The sequence below is a fragment of the Sorghum bicolor genome, chromosome 3 (assembly GCF_000003195.3).
Source record: "Sorghum bicolor cultivar BTx623 chromosome 3, Sorghum_bicolor_NCBIv3, whole genome shotgun sequence".
Lineage (NCBI taxonomy): Eukaryota > Viridiplantae > Streptophyta > Magnoliopsida > Poales > Poaceae > Sorghum > Sorghum bicolor.
In genome coordinates this window covers 13,435,697-13,455,625 of record NC_012872.2, presented here as the reverse complement: position 1 = coordinate 13,455,625, position 19,929 = coordinate 13,435,697, and the positions used below count along the sequence as shown (strand labels likewise).

General features: G+C 44.2%; 2 protein-coding genes and 1 pseudogene across 4 annotated transcripts; 1 reads left to right on the top strand and 2 right to left on the bottom strand.

The window, feature by feature from the left end:
* On the bottom strand, nucleotides 965–3,030 carry LOC110433815 (annotated as a pseudogene). The gene is made up of 3 exons (XR_002451157.1): nucleotides 2,733–3,030; nucleotides 2,146–2,608; nucleotides 965–2,099 (listed from the first exon to the last, which is right to left on the bottom strand). The product of XR_002451157.1 is annotated as an uncharacterized LOC110433815 (transcript).
* Nucleotides 8,569–10,416, bottom strand: LOC8078148 (putative L-cysteine desulfhydrase 2). Its single transcript, XM_002455445.2, has one exon. The coding sequence runs from the start codon at nucleotides 10,315–10,317 to the stop codon at nucleotides 8,932–8,934; it is 1,386 nt and encodes a 461-aa protein (XP_002455490.1). The 5' UTR covers nucleotides 10,318–10,416; the 3' UTR covers nucleotides 8,569–8,931.
* LOC110433861 (putative L-cysteine desulfhydrase 1) lies at nucleotides 15,877–19,532 on the top strand. 2 transcript variants are annotated; one of them, XM_021456735.1, is made up of 2 exons: nucleotides 15,877–17,421; nucleotides 19,156–19,532. In XM_021456735.1, the coding sequence occupies exon 1, from the start codon at nucleotides 15,971–15,973 to the stop codon at nucleotides 17,408–17,410; it is 1,440 nt and encodes a 479-aa protein (XP_021312410.1). In that variant the 5' UTR covers nucleotides 15,877–15,970; the 3' UTR covers nucleotides 17,411–17,421; nucleotides 19,156–19,532. The 2 variants fall into 2 exon arrangements, with proteins under 2 accessions (XP_021312410.1, XP_021312411.1); XM_021456736.1 differs by having other exon boundaries at nucleotides 15,880–17,389.

The following is a 19,929-nucleotide window of genomic DNA, read 5'->3' as shown; positions in this document are numbered from 1 at the left end:
AAAAGCCAAAACACCTTAAAAGCAAGCAATCTATTTTTGTGGTAATTTCATGGCAAGTCCGCTGGTGCAAAAAAATTTTCAACTAAAGAATCTTGGCGGATTTGAACCACCATCCATCCGAGACAGCACGCCTGGGCTTGCAGTCAACGGAGGACCTCACCGTGCTGAGGAAAGATCCACATCTCAACGAGCAGACACCAGCAACCACGTAACATTTTTTTCCCAGTTATTTAGAGGCAACTATGCTCGTTTTTAGAGGGGTCGTTGCATATGATTGCCTATTTTGTACAAGCCTACAATTTCCACGGCCTACATTATTCTTGTATGATTATATATATAAAAAACTGGCAACATCTCGAGCTGGGATAAGACTACTAGTATGCAGAAATGCACAACATGGAGTTCCAAGTTGTAAAAAACTCTGTTTGGCTGACGAGCCATAGCAGGAAATACATTAACTGATTTATTATAAAAACAAATATTGTTGAATAACTGAATGATTTGACTGATAAACTCGAACAAAACGATATGAATAGAACTCAAGGGTAGAAATCTCAGGCTTGTGGTTACTTTCTGCGATGCAAACAAATTCTCAATCAAAAACCTTCTCAGCTACTCCCCTCGCTCCAAAATTGTAAGACATTCTAAAAATATTTAAAGAGTCAAAACTATCTAACCAAAATTTATATGATAAAATAATAACATTTATCAGGTATCATTAAATTCTTCATTAATTATATTTTCATATTATACCTATTTAATGTCATAAATCTTGTAATTCTTTCTATAATTTTAATAACTTAATAACTTAAAATACTGACTCCAAAATTCTTAAAATGTCTTATAGTTTAGAATTCTTAAAATATCTTATATAATTTAGAATGGAAATGGAGAGAGAGCTAATCTACCCAACCACCTTTACCTTCTGCCGCCAACTTACCTAAACTTCCACAACATCAAGAAATTTCCAAACCATCAAATGAATATAATAATGAGAAACTTTGAAACAAATTGGTCTCCTGGTAAACTTGTGTTCTCATACCCCTCGAACTTCTACTGCAACTGCCAAGAAATAAATTGTACAACAATATATACAGTGCCATCAAAAAGAAACTTATGACCAACTGTCCATGTGCAGTGCCGTCAAAAAAGCAACGTACAAGTAGAAGGAACACCTGGGCAGTCACAACCACCGTCAGCAAGATGGACCATTTGGAACGAAATCTTCACCAATCGATTCCGTCAGCATAGCCACCGGCTCCATAGCATAACCACGATTTAAGCACACCATAACCCATCAGTTGCATCAGCACTGCCCTCCAGCATAACCAAGATTGAGGCACCCCATGGTCAAGAAACTCTTATAATATGGAAATGGAATCCATCATACTGCAATTTTGCGACCATCTAGTCTACACAAGCCCAACAATTGCTATGGCTTGACGAACATAAACCACGCTAACAGGCTTACAAAAAAGAACAAATATCCGATTTGACCACATATATATGATAAATACAAACGAAAATCCGAGACATGATAAGATACAGGAACATAGAGTTGCTTACAGATAAATTTCTAATGAAGTCCAAAGCAATTAGGCAAGAAAAATTGCAGAAAATATAATATACAAATGAAATAGAAACGCAGTGCCATCAGACAAAAGGGTTTTACAGATAATACGCGAATGATATTATCAGGCTCAACAGCAGAAATATAATTTGCAGATGCAACCTAAACTTTTACACACTTCTGAAGTTCATTGAATCATTAATAACGTGTGCTTCTTTGAGTTCATGCCAGTCTTCAATTATAGAAGACTAACTTCAACTGAGCTGGGCAAAGTGGAAGTTGATGGAGTGGAAGTTGTTGGTAGGGTGTTTTAGGATCTTCAGTTCGATGGCTATTCATGGTTGTTTCAGCATATTTTGAACATGCAAGCGCAGAATAAGAACATAGGCTTCGTGTGGAATAGAAGGAACACGAAACGACTTAAAAGATTGTTTCAACTTAATTAACGATTGTACCTTGGGATTCTCGCTGTAGCTTCGTTGTAGATCTCCGTATTAGTTGCAAAAAAAATCCGACGTGTTCTGTAGATCTCCGTGATAGTAGATGCAAAAACCCGGCTTGTAGCTGATCAACACGAGCGGAGAACGCAGGCAACGGACGCAAGGACAAGGGAACACCATGGGGGAGGAGAACCCGGGGCCAAAAAAATCAACCCCCGTGCGATCTCCTCCCCCGGGACACAATAATCATCTTTTTTTTATTATCACCGTGGCCTGCCATGCGAGCGCACCCATCATGGCAAAGGCCTCTAGCATCACATCTTTTTTTTCCTCTTTTTTTCCCCGACGCACGCAGAGACTCTTGACTCGACTCTTACATGTTGCATCTTACCTCGCCTCTTCAAGGCGGCCACATCTCTTAGATCTACTAATAATTATCGAAATTCATCCAATAATTATCAGCGCAGAGACAATCATCCCGCGAGGTGGAGCAGACCAATAGATCCCGCCACCGCCGACGCCTCCTTCAGCCACCGTCGCCACAGACCCGCTCCAGACAGAACCACCGGTAACGTCGCGATTTCGCCGGATCTGAAACCTGAAGCAAAACAACGCGGCAGATCAGCAAAAACGCCGCAGATCAGCAAAAACGCCGCAGATCAGCGCGTTTGATGCTTGACCACCAACACGAAACAACAAGAATCTTGCGGGCAAGGACTAACCGGTGCCGGATCCAACGCGTCATGCGCGCGCGTTTGGTGTATCCCCCGGGATCAGATCCACGCGCTCCAAGCTCGATTCATCAAGACGAAAGACGCCGAATCCAGCAATCAGATCTGAGCCTGCGCAACATGAAGCAAACAGAATTTCCCGGTAAATCAAAACGAACGCAGCTCACCGAGGGCGCGCGGGCGATCCTGGATCCGGAGGAGGAGGAGGAGGTTGCGTGCAGGAGGGGAGCGCGTCGAACAATGGTTTGGTGTTTTGGTTAACGAACAATAATTGGGGGAAGCAAGGTATTTATGGTCCCGTTGGCCAAAGCGGACGGCGGAGATGAGGCGGTTCGATTCGGACGGCTCGGATGGAGATTGCGTGTCGGGGTATCATTGGCCGTGAGCTGTGACAGCCGGGTCGCGAAGGAGACCGGCCTGCGCTGCGGAATTAGCGTCATTGCATGCGTCATCGTGTGGTTGTCGGATCCTTTGTGGGCGGAAGAGAAGAAGGTCGTTTGTGGCTGCCACAGCGCTTGAACTTTGAAGGCCCTGGTTGCCTGGTTCGTTTCCTCCGTGAAAATTTGTACTTTACACACAAAACAAGGCCCTAAATGTTGTCCTGGTGTCTTTATATATATATATATATATAAGCTTGACTATGTCGTTCTATTCCATCAAATGGGAAAAAATAAGATAATAGAATGTCAAGATCACATTATGGAAATAGGTAAGTTGTACATTGATATATTTAATATTAAAAGTATTGGACTTAATAGAGATGACATGGATAATTTTTATAATTCATAAGAGATGAGATAGATAGCTTTCATGAAAGAATTGCAAGTTAATAGAGCACTTAGTAAAAAATGATACGAACACTATACATGAAGAGATAGATTAGCTTTATTAGTAGGAATATATAGATAATGAAAACCAACTTTGTTTATAACTCCATTTAAATTAAATCTATTTTTTAAGATTGAATTTGTTTCCATTTGTAACTTACAAAGCCCTGCCTTAATCCCATAGAAATCACTCTCTCTCTCTCTCTCTCTCTATTTTTGCCTAGCAAGAAATTTTAAATAAAAGATCGCTAAATTTAGATAACCAATTAAATAGGAGTAAAATGTTTTAGGGTATTTTTCGTCAAATATTTATTTCTAATTATTAGAAAGAATATAAAGAGATATTTGAAGTTGCTCTTAGTTTTCGCTTCTTTTTTGACTGTGTAGCCATTTCTTTTTTTCTTTCTATCGTTGTATTTTTATTTTTGTTTTTTATTCTCCACTTATATTCTTTTAGTAAAAGTCAAAAAATAGAGATTACCCTCATCAAATTGTTGATATAATTTTTATTATAACTTATTTTTATTACAAAATACCTAGATCAACCCATAATCTAACTAATCAAACCCTTTCTTATTACAAAACTAAAATTCTTAATGGTTTATTGTTTATTGTCTAATCTTGTTTAAATAAGGGTTTGTTTGGTATAGCTCACAACAGCTCTATGAGAGAGTTGTTTTTTTGCCAAACACTTATTTCTAAAACAGCTTCATGGGTGGAGTTGTTTTCCTTCTCTCATGAAGATATGAGTTGGGATGAAGTTGAAAAAAGTAGCTTATTGCAGCTCTCTCCCTCATTTCTCTCTCTCATCTATACATGAAGTAGTTAGTGAAGCTATTTTATCAAACACTTTTTCTAAAACAGCTTAGCTTCATCTAGAAAGTTGCTCATGAAGCTATTTTCTAAAAAACAACTTTACTAGTGAAGTTGAGTTGTGCCAAACAAGCCTTAAATATACCCATGCAATCTCCAATGAGTCTGGGGAACTTGAAAGAGATTTCTTGTCATGATTATTTGTAGATAAACCAATCATTGACATGTCGGCAACTTACTCATTTGCAAACTTTAATGATATAATTTTAGATTTTTATGAGTCCTCAAAGAAAGACATCCAACTCAATGTTTAGATGTAGCTTTACATGGATAATATAAAAACTAGGAGGATTCCCACGCGTTGTCGCGGATATGAAGAAAAAATTTATATGTATGATATTAGTAATGCGGAAACATAATATAATATATGTATAGATCTATTAGCATAATCGTGGAGATTGTATCCATAGTGGATGGTGTGTCTCGTTAACATGGATATCATAATTCTTGTGCTACTGAACTTTAATTACAAATAATTGTGGACTGTTGAGGTGGACATCTTGTATGTCAAGGGAAATTGCTAGTGACAAATGATAGTAGATTGCTAAAGTGGACGTCTTACATGTCAAAAGAAATAGCAAGTGGGGTTTTGCTTTATAAGAGTTATCTGAATGTTTATGTGTTTTGCATGGGATAAAAAAATCTATCTAGGTTGTATTTTACAATCCTCACTCTCTTTTATAAGACACACACATATCAAGATCAAACTTCATGTAATTTGACTAATAATTTTTATTTAAAATTATTACAATACATACTTGATATGGTTAGGTTCGTAACTAAATCTACTATCCAATATAATAAATTTATAAGTATAAATAATATAAAATAAAATAAATAGATGCTTACATTGTAATTCAAAAGATCGTGGCATGTCAAATTATGTCTTATAAAAAAGAATGGAGGGAGTAATTTGATATAGGCTTAATAGGACATTATCATATTATTGCCAACTTATTTTTTTTTTGATGTCTTAAGTTATTTTGTATAGATGTCAAATAAAGTTATATTTCAATTAGGAGACCCACCAATTTGGAAGGATGGCTTGAAAGCTCAAAGAGCTAGTTTATATTTATATTTTATCTTTTGAAATCGACTATAGGACAAGTTGTACTGTTAAGTGAGTGCTCATAACTATATACTCGAACATATTGAAAATGCCAAACCTACATAGAAAGCTAGGCCTACGTAAAAACCTCCACGCTTGGAGGCAAATCCTCCGCGTCGCTGAGCCTTCACGTGTTATGGGAGGAACCTCTATAATTTGCCTAGTCAACTGTTTTGTGGGAGGTATTTTTATACTCTCCCACACTCTTCTCTCTTCTCTATTGATGCTCTCAACCTTATTTGTCCAAAGCTTTGATTGGCTCCTGCAAAGAGAGAAAAGGCTAGAGAAGAGTAAGATCCAGACATCTTGAACACTTGGTGAAACCCTTGTCACTCACAGTGTTTGTTACTCTTCAAGCTTGAGCTCTTAGACAACTAGAGGTTGCTTGGGAGCTTCCAATTAGTTATGATTGAGCACCAAGAAGTTTGTATTTCTCTCTGTGACTTAGTGGATACCTCAAACTCACTACATTGGTGGTGCGTTTAAGAAGAAGTGTGTGTTGAAAGAGACTCTTTAGCCTTTGTGGCTTCCTTAACAACAATATGGACGTAGGCAAGCCTTAGTGGCAAGCTAAACCGTGAGATAAATCTTTATGTCTTGCTATGCTTTTTGTCTTGCTATTGTTTGTGTTTGAATTTGCATTTTAGAGTTTGCACCCATTCTACCTTCCCAACAAGATCTAGATGCAACCACTGCTTTGAGGAGGTCAACAAACTCCCTAGAAAAATTGATATATCAATCAATTCAAAGTTCATTCATTATATTTTGTTGTAGTTCAATTTTATACTTTGCAGCGCGGAGGCTTCACGCATTTGTTGTGAACCACCACGATGCAGAGGTTCCATGAGGATACTAGAGGCTCCGTGATTTGCCGGTTTTGGTTGGGTTTGGCCTGGTTTAGTTCCTAATTTTTTTTAAGATTTCTTGTAATTTTTGGACGCATGCATGGAACATTAAATATAGACAAAAATAAAAACTAATTGCATAATTTGCCTATAAAGACGAATCTTTTAAACCTAATTAGTTCATGATTAGACAATAATTGTCAAATACAAACGAAAATGCTACAATAGCCAAAGCCAAAAAATTTCACGAACTAAATAAGGCCGACCTATTCCTCCTCTAAATCCTTGCCAGATCCTTTCATGCCCTGTTGCTTTTTCTTGTATGTAGTGTTCCATGACTATTTGCTCGTGCTTTCTGCTCTATTAATAGAAACAGACATTGTCGGTGCCGGTTCATTCAAAAAAAGATAAACATATTAAGGGCATGGCCGCATGGGACGAGCTGCAAAGAAATAAATAAATTAAATATATTCATTGATCTTGATATAAATGCAATATTAGCATGAGATATATTCTTAAATATTATAAGGCAACGTCACCTAGCGCTTAATAGTTGTGGACTAGTTTAGCCTATCGGTATGCAGTCCCCATCAGCTCCTTGTAGCCTGTAGGGCAGCAGACCACTCGGTTGCCTCACTGCAGCAACTTAGGCCTTGTTTAATTCCTACCAAAATTCAAAAAGTTTTCAAGATTCTCCATCACATCGAATATTGCGGTACATGCATGAAGCACTAAATATAGACGAAAACAAAAACTAATTACATAGTTTACCTGTAAATCGCGAGATGAATCTTTTGACCCTAGTTAGTCTATGATTAGACAATATTTGTCACGAACAAACGAAAATACTACAGTAGCGAAATTCAAAATTTTTTCATATCTAAACAATGCCTTACACGGGTTCACTGACTAAACGACAAGTGCTTTGCGAGTTGGATAAACAAGTGCCTCACTGCAGCAACTTACACAGGTTCATACCATGATGCAGTTTGCTTTATTTAAGTATATGTACTGCATTAGCATTAGTTAAGTTGTACAGTCAAATGATTAAAATATGTAACTTGGGTAGAACACGAGAACTGAAAGCCAACAATTTGAGAAAAGATTCATATGGAATGTAGCTAAAGGTCTTTATAGGATCGGAGCAGGGACCTTAGCAATGATATATCACCATTTGCTGGTTTCGAAAGTAGAAGAGTATCCATCCTGCAAAAGCAGGGAAATCGAGCATCCAATACTGCAAGCACTACTGAAAAGACAAAAGTTCTGAAGCATGCAAAGGGTGATTTTGCATATCCTTAATAGTCGCATCAAGTATGGCCTAAAGACGGATTCCCAATGCGATATGAAACACATAGCATTACCGCCAAATCATTGACCTAAAATAAAGAATGGAGTCATCAGTCAGATGCTTTTGGATAAGGAAATACTAGTGGAAGTCCAGGGCATCCATCAGAGGTATAGAGAAATAAAAGAGTAAATTGCTTCATTGCTTGGCTTCCACTCACGATTTACTACTGGATAAATATATATTTACACATTGTACGGAGTAGGAGGAAACAACGAAGTTCAAAATCTCAAGGGTAATGAAGGTAGCGGAGTGGCATTTTCAGCACTATATATAATGACACTTTGTTGTATTATAAGTTAATAGTGCTTTCCGATATATACTTTTGAATACAGCATATCACTAAAGAAACAATAATGGTGCAAAAGGGGAGGCTTCAGGTCCATCTTCAGACTTCATTTGGAACAATGCTTCACCCCCCAGGGTGCAGTTGTAAAAGGCAGAATTCAATGTCGGGCAAATCTGTTCAAGAAGCATATGGTGGACAGCTCGGCCTATGTCTCCTGCGGCGCAATGGAGGCGGAGACGCCAGAACACCTGCTGTTCTTTTGTGACAAGGCATCACAATTCTGGAACAGCATTGGCGTCCACTTACCCCAAACAGGGATCTCCACTCGTGACATCCACTCTTTTCTCAAGATCAGTGCAGTTCCAACTCTGCAACACAACATGTTTGTTGCCTTTTACTGTTGGCAACTATGGAAATGCAGAAACGCTTTCATCTTCCTTAATGAAACCATGACTCTACGACAGCTGCTGCTCTCTTGTGCAGCTGAAGAGCTGGAAGGCAAGGATGTCAAAGAGGCAAAAGCCAATAGCCGAAAAATGGTGCAAGCTGTTTGAAGACACAGCACAAAGCATTAAACGATCTAATGTTGTATTCAAAGAGACCAATATTAAGATTACCCTAAACTTCTAAACAGTACTTATTACCCAAATGCATGACTTAAATAGTGACTCTTCAAATTAGGCGGTTCTATGATTTACCCTATCAACAAAAGTTGAAACATTATAGGCGTAAAAACATGTTTCAGTACAGGCTAGACTCTAGACTTATAAAGGGCAGGGGCTACAACAACCAGTAGTCAGCACAGCAGAGAACATGCTACAATAGTTCATACTTTCATCAAGAAATTGAAGTGAGCGAACAAAGGTAAAAAGGCATATATAGTTGAGCGCAACAACAGTTTCAGTTAGAGAGAGCCTTCCCAGAAGGTCTCATCTTGCTGCAGGAGAAACCATCAAGAACAAGCTTATGGACAGCATCTCTCAGGGTCTCATACTCCTCCCTGACATTGTAAACCTGATGTGAAATTCTCACATACCCACTGACTTGATCGCCCTTGGCATCCTTGGCCAACTCTTGACCTTCTTCAACACTTCTTGAGTTGTGGAATATTGGCACCTCGACCTTGAATTCGTTCCTCAGCATGTCCCTTACTCTCATCGCATCACCACCGCTCTCAATGGCAAGGCAACCAGGCAGCCCGACCATAGCCATGCTTCCGCACATTTCCGGCGGCGAGCCAAGAAACGTCCCCCATGCCTCGGCGAGCATCGTGCCCATCTCGATCACCTTGTCATGGTTCCGTCTGCTTATCGCCTCGACGCCGCCCTCGAACCGGCTCATGAAGTCAACGGCATCAGGCACAACGAGCTGGGCACTGTAATCCCGCACCCCAATCCAGGCGCTCTCCATGGGCAGCCCGTTGCCGTACTCGCTAGACACGACGGGGTGGTGGAGCTGCTTGGCTACGGGGTCATCCTTGCGGATGTGCAGGAACGCCACGGCGGAAGGGCAGAAGAACCACTTGTGGAGGTTGCTGGTGTAGAAGTCGGCGCCGATGTCGCGCACGTCGATGGGCACCTGGCCGATGGCGTGCGCGCCGTCGACGAAGACCTTGTCCACGCCCTCCTCGCGGCAGATGGCGACGAGCTCCTTCACGGGGAGGAGGACGCTGGGCATGGAGGTGATGTGGTCGATGACGGCGAGGCGGACGCTGCGGCCCCCGGCCTTGGCGAGCGCGAGCGCGGTGCGGAACTCGGCGACGACGGCGCCCGGCGAGGCGACGGGGAACGGGAGCGGCACCTCGACGACGGTGGCCCCCGCGCGGACCACGTACGCGTGGATGGAGTTCTTGACGGAGCTGTAGGTGTAGTGGAGCATCAGCACCACGTCGCCGCGCGCGAAGACGCCCTCCGCGAAGCTCCAGGCCACGTGCTGCATGATGATGGCCGCCGCCGTGGTAGCGTTGTCGACGAGGGAGACCTCGGAGGCGTCACACGCCCCGACGGCAGCCGCTACCGCGGCACGCGAGCGGGCGAGCCCCGGCTGCAGGGAGTCGAAGTAGAACGCGTCGGGCTGCGAGAGGAACAGCCGCTGCCACCGCGCCCGCGCCGCGAGGACCGAGGCCGGGCAGCACCCGAAGGTGCCGTTGTTGACGCGGGCCACGCTGCCGTCGTGGTGGGCGAACTCGGCGCGGATATCGGCTTCCGTGATCGGTGCGCTGGCGCGCTTTGCCGGCGGCGCGGCGTTCCTGACCTCGGCAGCGTCGCCGTGCGGAGCCGAGGCCATCGGGGATTTGGATTTGGAGGATGGAGAGGGATGCGGGGGCTGGGAATTGGGATAGTGAGGAGCGGAGTAATGGTTGACTTGCAAATGCTGTTTTGGGAGGAGTCAGGTGGCCATTGATGTAAACGACTGGTCAACGGCCAAAGGCATCTCTCCGCATAAGGTTCTCTTTGTCTTTGGGGTTTGGGCCTTCTTTATTTCCATCCTAAAATCTAAATTTTTTTAAAATTTCTCGTTACATCGAATTTTTAGACGTATCTATAAAGTATTAAATATAAAAAAATAAAAACTAATTGTACAGTTTAGTTAAAATTTACGAGACGAATCTTTTGAGCCTAGTTAATCCATGGTTGGACAATAATTACCACAAACAAATAAAAATGTTACAGTGTCGCGAAATTTTTCCCTTCCGAAACTAAACACGGCCTTGATGCACGAATTTTGTAGGATTGTAAGTCTACGAATTTTTTTTATATATGGTCATTCGAAACAAAGTTTCTATAAAATGGCTCAATCTATGGGACGTGCGGTTCAACTTTTTTGAAACTTTTATTTGTGTTTATCTCTCTTCTAATTCCTATTTTTCTTCTGTGTTGTATCCAAATGCTCTATTAAAGATTTTCTGTGTTTTTTCTAGGGTTAATTGGAATGGTGACATTACAATTTTCACGATTATGAGAAATATTATTATATTCATTATAATTCACTTATTTTGATATATGACATTACAATTCTACCACTCCTTGAGATACGTCACACTCTACGCCTTTCAAGGTCATGGGCCCAGCTACAGGCGATGTCTGCATACGGTATTTCTGTATGGACTGTCATGGCCTTTTCTTCTTCCTTGTCCTCTCTCGTCCTACTTGCTGTGAAGTCTGAATCCATTGAAATCCTTGCTCTGTGTCGTCTGTAGCCTCCTTACAACCATCCTACAACCATCAACGTTGGTAGCGCACGCGTGAAGGCCACAAGACGATAGCGTAGGGCACACGTGAGAAATAGCGAGGCGCGGTATACGCAGAGGTGGCCATGGCCGGGCTCGCAGAGGTGTCACGCCACTCGTTGGGCTCGTGCGCTAGCTCACTACCATGCCACTCTCCGTGTCTCTCGCTACATCTTTCCATCCTTACTGGCCACGCTCGCACTCGTTGGCACTACTGCCCTCCATGTTGAGCTTTTGGCAGCTATTGTACCTAGACAACCACAATCAGTACAGTGAGCCGTTAGTATTACTTATTTGGAGTGTGTATGCTGAGCTCTCCGAGGCAGAGTAGGAGGTGGTTGAACTCTCGGCGTGGAGCTGTGCGGGGCCGCCACGTCGTGCTCTCATCGAATCGTAGCTCCACGCCCTCGCTGCATACATGCATACACCATTGTCGACGAAAGCTGGTCGGCAGTCTACCCTGGGGTATACCCACGGTAGTAGTTTATCGGTAGACGGTGCGCAAGCTACGAACTCGATGGTGACGCAAGACACGGACAAGCTTTTTATCCAGGTTCGGCCGCCGTGTGGGCGTAATACCTACGTCCTGCGTCTTGTTGTATTAGATTGTGTTGAGAGAATCATGTCTGATGTATGATCTGTCCTCTAGGGAACCCCTACCCCTCCTTATATATCGTGAAGGGACAGAGTTACAAGTAAACTATCCTATTTGGTACAATATCTTGTAGCCTTGCGGTGCACGCTAACCAGCGTCGTGTGCCGCACGTCTTCATCTTGTGGGCCGAGCCACCTCTGATAGTGCGGCCCATATAGGTCCATGAGGCTATAGGGGTTTATACCCCCACAGCTAGTCCCCGAGCACCATGTATTGTGATGTAACACGCCATCTTGAGCTTCTTCGATCAGTGAGGCTTGACGTCTTCAATAAGTAGGAAAGTCGCCCAAACAGTTGCAACGGTATTTTGACCAACTCAAAAGACAGTTGATCAACATTGACATCGAAGAAGCAGGTTGTTTGAAGAATGCATGGTGCTCTTAATCAAAAAATATTTCTTTCCTTGTGAAGTGTGCCCACTTTACTTTTCTGAAAAGTATAGACTTTCCAAAAGCAAGCATATTCACCGCAAGGTGAAGTGTGCCCACTTAGTCCCCGAGCCTGGTAGTAGGTGACGTAGGCACGTGGTGTGCCAGGGTCTAAAAAGAAAATCATAGAAATTTTAAAACTGAGATGCATCGCCAGATGCATCGTACCGATGTAGTCCCCGAGCTTGCTGGAAGGCGAAGTATGAGCCTTGTAGCAAGGTCAAAAAAATTGAATTTACCAGTCCCCGAGCATATCATGCTCGTCTGCAATTGAATAGACTAATCGACCAGTCCCCGAGCATATAACGCTCGGTGGTCGGTACAGTCCCCGAATTCTTAAATTGGTGGGCTGGTCAACCAGTTCCCGAGCGTATAGTGCTCGGTGGTCGGTACAGTCCTAAAACTCTCAAATTGGTGAGCTGATCGAAAAGTCCCCGAGCGTATAGTGCTCGGTGGTCGGCACAGTCCCCGAGTACGGTGTAGGGACCGGTGGACAAGTCCCCGAGCGTGGTTGGGAACGTAAACATGCTCGGTGGTCGGCACAGTCTTCGAGCACAGCATAGAAAGTAGTCGACAAGTCCCCGAGCATGGTTGGCAACGTAAACGTGCTCGGTGGTCGGAGCAGTCCCCGGGCACAGCGTAGGGAATAGTCGACGAGTCTCCGAGCGTAGCTTGTCGACTGGGCCAAACTCCTGAAAAATAAATATAAAGAATAGGTAGTACATGATGTATAGATAAACTTTAGATAAAAAATCAGCACTAAGATAAGTTTTAGATTTTTTGTTATAAAATTAGCACGAGTAGTGAATTCATCATAGAGCTTGTACCAGCTCTGGTCTAGCCAACAATTAGCATGAGGTGCGGAACCTAGACATGCGTGGGATTGCCAGCCTCGCCAGAGAGCTACTGCCGACCACCCGGAACGCAGAGGGCGGATCTCATACACGTGTAGGGAGAAGTCGGAGACAGTACCGGCTCTGGAAAACTCGTGTAGTTGAAAAAACTAGTCGGCTAACCAAAAAGTTATTTTGAAGAATAAAAAATATTATGCTAAAAATAAATAAAATATTAGAAGTGTACTTATCTTTGGACAAAAGTCTGGTCGGGAGAGTTGCTTAACTTGTTGTCGTGACGGTGGTCGCGGTTGTCGTAGCGCCGTTCTTCACGGCGATTATTATTGCGACTCGTGGTCAGAGCAAGTAGGCCAAACAACTTGGTCGATAGCCTGAGCAGGTCGGTGTCGTCGATTTGCCTCCCTTTGTAGCAGAGAAGCGGCGACGCGTTGTCGGCGTGGTCGGAGACGTTGCTGGTGTGGTCGAAGCCGTAGCCAGCGTGGTTGGAGCTGCAGCCGACGTCGGTGAAGAATTGATCGACACAGATCGGATCTACGCCTCCTTCACGAGCGTGGTGGTGAAGCTGTTGAAGCTGACGGTGAACGTGAAGCCGCCCGCTATGGCCGCGAAGTCGGGGATAATGGCCATCTTGTTCGTCGGGAGAGCTGTACGCATACCTCCTACCTGGCGCGCCACTGTCGACGAAAGCTGGTCGGCAGTCTACCTTGGGGTATACCCACGGTAGTAGTTTATCGGTAGACGGTGCGCAAGCTACGAACTCGATGGTGACGCAAGACACGGACAAGCTTTTTATCCAAGTTCGGCCGCCGTGTGGGCGTAATACCTACGTCCTGCGTCTTGTTGTATTGGATTGTGTTGAGAGAATCATGTCTGATGTATGATCTGTCCTCTAGGGGACCCCTACCCCTCCTTATATATCGTGAAGGGACAGAGTTACAAGTAAACTATCCTATTTGGTACAATATCTTGTAGCCTTGCGGTGCACGCTAACCAGCGTCGTGTGTCGCACGTCTTCATCTTGTGGGCCGAGCCACCTCTATGGTGCGGCCCATATAGGCCCATGAGGCTATAGGGGTTTATACCCCCACAACCATATATACAAGCGAGCGCGCAGGGCAACGAGTGCTCGGAGCCAACGACACGGATGGGGAGGCAAATCGGAACCGTTGACACAATGTTCCACGTTCATGGGGCGACGTGCGGTATGGCGGCCTAGCGTGCCGCGCCCACGGAGATGGCGCGTAGCGAGCAGGGATACGACCATGTGTAGTGCAGCGAGTGTCTCGAAGACAACATGGGCGACGCCATCCGTGGGTGGTGCGGGCGAGAGGCCGAGGAAGAAGATAGTAGAGATGAAGGGGGCTGGCGTTAGGCCCACTTGTGAGGTAGAGAGAATAGAGTAGCTAGGATATTTTGGTCCATATAAAAGTGAATAGTGTTGCAGCTAGGCCTAGTGGCACTACAGACGTAGAGCGTGGCATATTTTAGAGAGTGTTAGAATTGTAGTGGTATATCTCAGAATAGATGAATTATAATGTCATTTCTCAAAACCATGAAACTTGCAATGACACCATTCTAATTAACCCTTTTGTCTATCGTTTCGATATCGTTGAAAGAGACCCTAAGGCTTTTTTATGATCACAACAACTTGACATAAAATCATATAGTAAAAATGTAACAGAAAATAATTATTTTTATAAAATATATAGAAAACAAAAGAACTTTTCATGTTTCCGTTGGGCCTAAATATGTAAGGGTCTGTTTGGAACATAAGAATTTCACATAATTCGCAAATAAGGAGGTGTTTGGTCGTTCTCTTGTTTTTGCACTGGGTCTCTCTCATCTTGTACCTAATGTGGGTTTGAGTTGCATCCGTAACCTGGCTCACTAGAAATATAACTATTTTCGTTTTCCCATAGCGAGGCCAAAAAAGCTATCCCTTCCACTCGCATAATTGGACTTTGTCCTTGCTTCAGCCAACCAAACATCAACCTTTATATCGCATGGACCTCGTTAAGATAAAAGCGACCAACCAATCATGCCCTAATAAGGATATATTTGGAATCTAGATACAAGAGCTAATTGCTAGCTAGCTCAGCCAAGCTTTCAGTTACTAGTTGTTACCTACTAGCTATCCAACCTTAGATAATTTAAGCTATTTTTTAGACCAACTAGTAAAGCTCTAACTCATCCAATCATGCCATAATACCCGTATTGTTCTGTTGCTATTCATGATACCTACTTGTATTTTTGTTCAAGCGGTGAGTTGAGTCCAAGTGGCAGCATTACGGGCTTAATTATTCCATCCTCAATTGCTCATACCTATTTTAAACTTCCTTCTCGTCACTAACTAGAGACGGTAACTCTATGTTATTGTCCACTAAAACTCAACGGATCAAGTGCGGCTATATAACGACCTCGGCGTGCCCAGGCTCGGTTCTAGAGCTCCTACAGCTCCAAGAATCTCGATCAGGGAATGTCGTCGTGGTGCCGCGGTTGCAGGCGTGGTCTCTTGCTTTCCACGGCCTTTCGACCGTTTGGCAGTCGATGGGCCGTGGGACCCGTCGCCGCGCCCGTCCACGCAGCAGACGACGCAGGCGAACGGCTGACGAACCCGGGCGGCCCAAGTCCGGCCCGTCGCGGACCGCCTCGAGTGGCGTCTCCAATCCATCCTCAACAACACACACGCGCACACTACTGTCTCTCTCCTATCACTCCCAATTCTCCCTCTCTCTCTTCCCCATCCGGGCCAGCCAACCCTAGCGCGGCGGCGATGGCGTCGGACCCGGCCCCTGACGACGCGGCCGCGGCAGAGAACGGCCACGGCAACGACAACGGCCACGGCAACGGCAACGGCAACGGCAACGGCAACGGCCCGTCCCCGAAGCGGGCCCGGTCGGTGATCTCGGCGGACGAGATCCGCACCGAGTTCGCGCACCACGACGCCGCCGTGGCGCGCGTCAACAACGGCAGCTTCGGCTGCTGCCCGGCCTCGGTCCTCGCCGCGCAGGCCCACTGGCAGGGCCTCTTCCTCGCGCAGCCCGACGCCTTCTACTTCCACGGCCTCCAGCAGGGCCTCCTCCGCTCGCGCGCCGCCGTCGCCGAGGCGGTGGGCGCCGGCGACGTCTCCGAGGTCTCCCTCGTCGACAACGCCACCACGGCTGCCGCCATCGTCCTGCAGCACGCGGCCTGGAGCTTCGCCGAGGGCCGCTTCGCGAGCGGGGATGCCGTGCTCATGCTCCACTACGCCTACGGTGCGGTCAAGAAGTCCATCCACGCCTATGTCGCGCGCGCGGGGGCCACCGTCGTCGAGGTGCCCCTCCCGTTCCCTGTCGCGTCGGCCGACGCGATTATCGCCGAGTTCCGTGCTGCGCTCGCGGTCGCCAAGGAAGGGGGGCGTAGGGTCCGGCTCGCAGTCATCGACCACATCACCTCCATGCCCAGTGTCGTCATCCCCGTGAAGGAGCTCGTCGCCATCTGCCGAGAAGAGGGCGTTGACAAGGTATTCGTTGACGCTGCACATTCTATTGGGCAGGTGCCTGTGGACGTGCGTGACATTGGAGCTGATTTCTACACAAGCAACCTTCATAAGTGGTTCTTTTGCCCACCTGCCGTGGCATTTTTGCATACTCGCAAGGACCCGATAGCTTCCCAGCTCCATCACCCTGTTGTCTCGCATGAGTATGGGAATGGGCTGCCTATGGAGAGCGGATGGATTGGAACGAGGGATTACAGTGCCCAGCTTGTTGTGTCTGAGGCCATAGATTTTGTGAATCGGTTTGAGGGTGGAATCGAGGGGATACGAAGCCGGAATCATGAGAAAGTTATTGAGATGGGTATGATGCTTGCTGAGGCTTGGGGCACTTTTCTTGGCACACCTCCGGAACTGTGTGGTAGCATGGTTATGGTCGGGATGCCTGGTTGCCTTGGTGTCGAGAGTGATGATGATGCATTGAGAGTGAGAACTATGTTGAGGAAGGATTTCCAGGTGGAGGTTCCAATATACTACAACTCAAGAAGGGTGGAAGGACAGGAGATGGCAAAGGATAGGAATGGTGATCCAGTGACAGGTTATGTGAGGATATCACACCAGGTTTACAATGTCACCAAGGACTATGAGAGACTCAGAGATGCTGTCAATAAACTTGTTTCTGAAGGGTTCACCAGCATCAACTTGCGGCCTTCTGAGAAGGTACACACTCTGCTGAAATGACTGCTTGCATGGTTAGTCCCTTAATTTTCTTTGTTTATTGGCTTGGATTCCTCCATTAATGATTTCCCAGGTTCATGCCTAGTTTAATTCTAGGAACGCTGTATGAGTATCTGTTGTTTTAGTGGATTTAGTCCTCGTCTCCTTGAGAAGGCGTGCTTGTACAAAGATATTAAGTCCATATGCGAAGACATTCTTATGTGTACTGTTTCCAGACTGTTAGAACTTGAATGTAGCTAATATTGATGATTGTTACTGGTGTAAACTTGTTTAGTGAGACATTAAGCAAATATTATTTATGAAGAATGCATAAAGAAATTCAGTCTGAAATACACTACATAACCACTGGGTACCAACTATGATGGCAACACCTGTAGGAAGTAGGAACAACATGACGCTTTTCCCTTTATCCATGGCTTGTTTTTGAACTGCTCAATTTGTGTTGAGGATGCTCCCTACTGAAGCATAATCATTTTCTTCTGCTTTGTGAAAATGCTTGAGTCAATAACTTCAAGTTAGTCGTGAGTCAAGGGAGGTTTTTTTTTGTTGAAGAATTGATATCTTTTCTTGTTTTGTTATAATAAAATGATCTCAGTTATCCTTTTTGGACATCAAAGCAGTTCCTTCTTACTGTTAACATCTTATTATGCAGTTCAGGATTGTCCTTTAGCAACATTTTTTTTGTTTCATAAAAGGATGTCTATAATATGGTAATGATTTACAAAGCTGCTAGGAGTATAGGCATCGCTTTGTGCATGCCTTGAGGGATATAGACATTTGTTTGTCCAAGATTCTTGCTTGCGGTTTCTCGTTCATGGTGAGGCAGTGTTGTAGCACTAAAAGTTTTATGATTTTGTGAATGAGTTTGTGCTGTATGTCAACGTGTCTGAATCGCTGGTTTGAGACCCTATCCTACTAAAGCTAAAGTTATGGAATCATTATCATATTGAGCAAGTACATTTGCTAGCACCTAGAGAATACAGAGCTGTATTCACATTTTCCTTGAAAACTAGGAAGGCATGAAGTAGGAACTTCCCTTTGAAAAGCACTTGATTTCCATTCTTTCTTAAATGGTCCAATGATGTTGCTTTCTTTTTATTGTTTCCTGTGTGGATAGGCCATGTCAGATTAGAAGTTGAGAACTAATCTTAAGAGAAGGATAGAGTGAATTTGAGAACTAAGAATATAAGGATAAGTAGTTCTAATTTTAAGGGTATTGCAACTAGATAGGTTCATGCAGTCTTAACAGTAAGGGCCATTTACTGGGAAATCAGATCGTTGTACCTGTAGATATTGAGCTGTATTTCTTGTGTATGCCTTTCAACTTCTATTGGTTTCCACCATCCATTATCGGGAGCACATGCCAATGCCTAGTGGTAACACTAAATGAATCATATTGGTGTATTGCATGTGCTGGTTAGAGGTATGCTTTGCCTTAAATTCAATAAATGAAAAAATTGTCACCCCTCCATGGCATCGGACATAGAGCCCCATAGTTGAAAAGCATGATGCATGGATGCTCAAATTTCACACGTTGATGGATATTGATTGTGTGGGTTTCTTTTTATTGCTTACTTCACATTGTGACATTTATAGAGGTAATCATTTTAATCTGGCAGTGATTGCCACTATGCTGGCAAACCTATTGTTGGTTGATACTCTTAGTATTTACTAATACCTGATTTTTCTGTCTGATTTCAAATCTCCTATGTCTGATGTTTGTTTTCCCACGATTATGATGTTCACAGCAAGAGGCTTAGGTGTAATGATCTTCCAGCCAGGTATCATCCACCTGAAGGCGCTGTGGCCAACTACTTAAGTGTGGATCGGACCAGCGCAGCCAGTACTGCTGCTTCGTGATCGTGACGTAGTTCCTGGCATAGCCAGCCAGTTGATGGATGTAGTGTACCTCCAGGAACTGACATGTGTTGTATTTGGCGTTCAGTGTATGTAACAATAATGCCCTGGCATGTCGTCTTCCCTCTTCACCAACATTTTGGGAGTTGCTGTAACCTAAGAATAATCTGAATGTAAGGATATTTACAGCTGCTGTACATCGATTGTTGGTTACTGATAACTTATCACATTGATCATCAATACAGTACATCAAAGTGGCGGTGGATTACGTTGGGTTGTGTCAACTTATGAGGCGGCATATCGTTTGAATTTTCATGCCGGATTTAAATTGATCATCTGAACTCGAAAACAGAGTTGAAGCTTTAAGCTGCACTAAACACGCCTTGAAGCTTGCCTCGTCTGACCAGTGGGCTTAGGGGGGCGGCTTTTGCTGGACTGGATTGGACTTCTTGAGATCTGTCGATTACCCGTTTGCGTTAGCACAGCAGGACGGCTCACTTCAAACCGTAATGAAAACACAAAGAAAAAAGTCCACATTATCTCCCTTAACTTTCGCGAAAGTTTGTTTTTTATCTTTAAACTCTAAAACCGGACAAAACACCTCTCTCAACTTTTAAAATTATTCATCTTACCTACATGCCCCTAATATAAACAGTTTTGAAGAT

Bases quoted from the DNA above. Each gene is read 5' to 3' on its own strand.
- LOC8078148 (XM_002455445.2), bottom strand. From the start codon at position 10,317: ATGGCCTCGGCTCCGCACGGCGACGCTGCCGAGGTCAGGAACGCCGCG.
- LOC110433861 (XM_021456735.1), top strand. From the start codon at position 15,971: ATGGCGTCGGACCCGGCCCCTGACGACGCGGCCGCGGCAGAGAACGGC.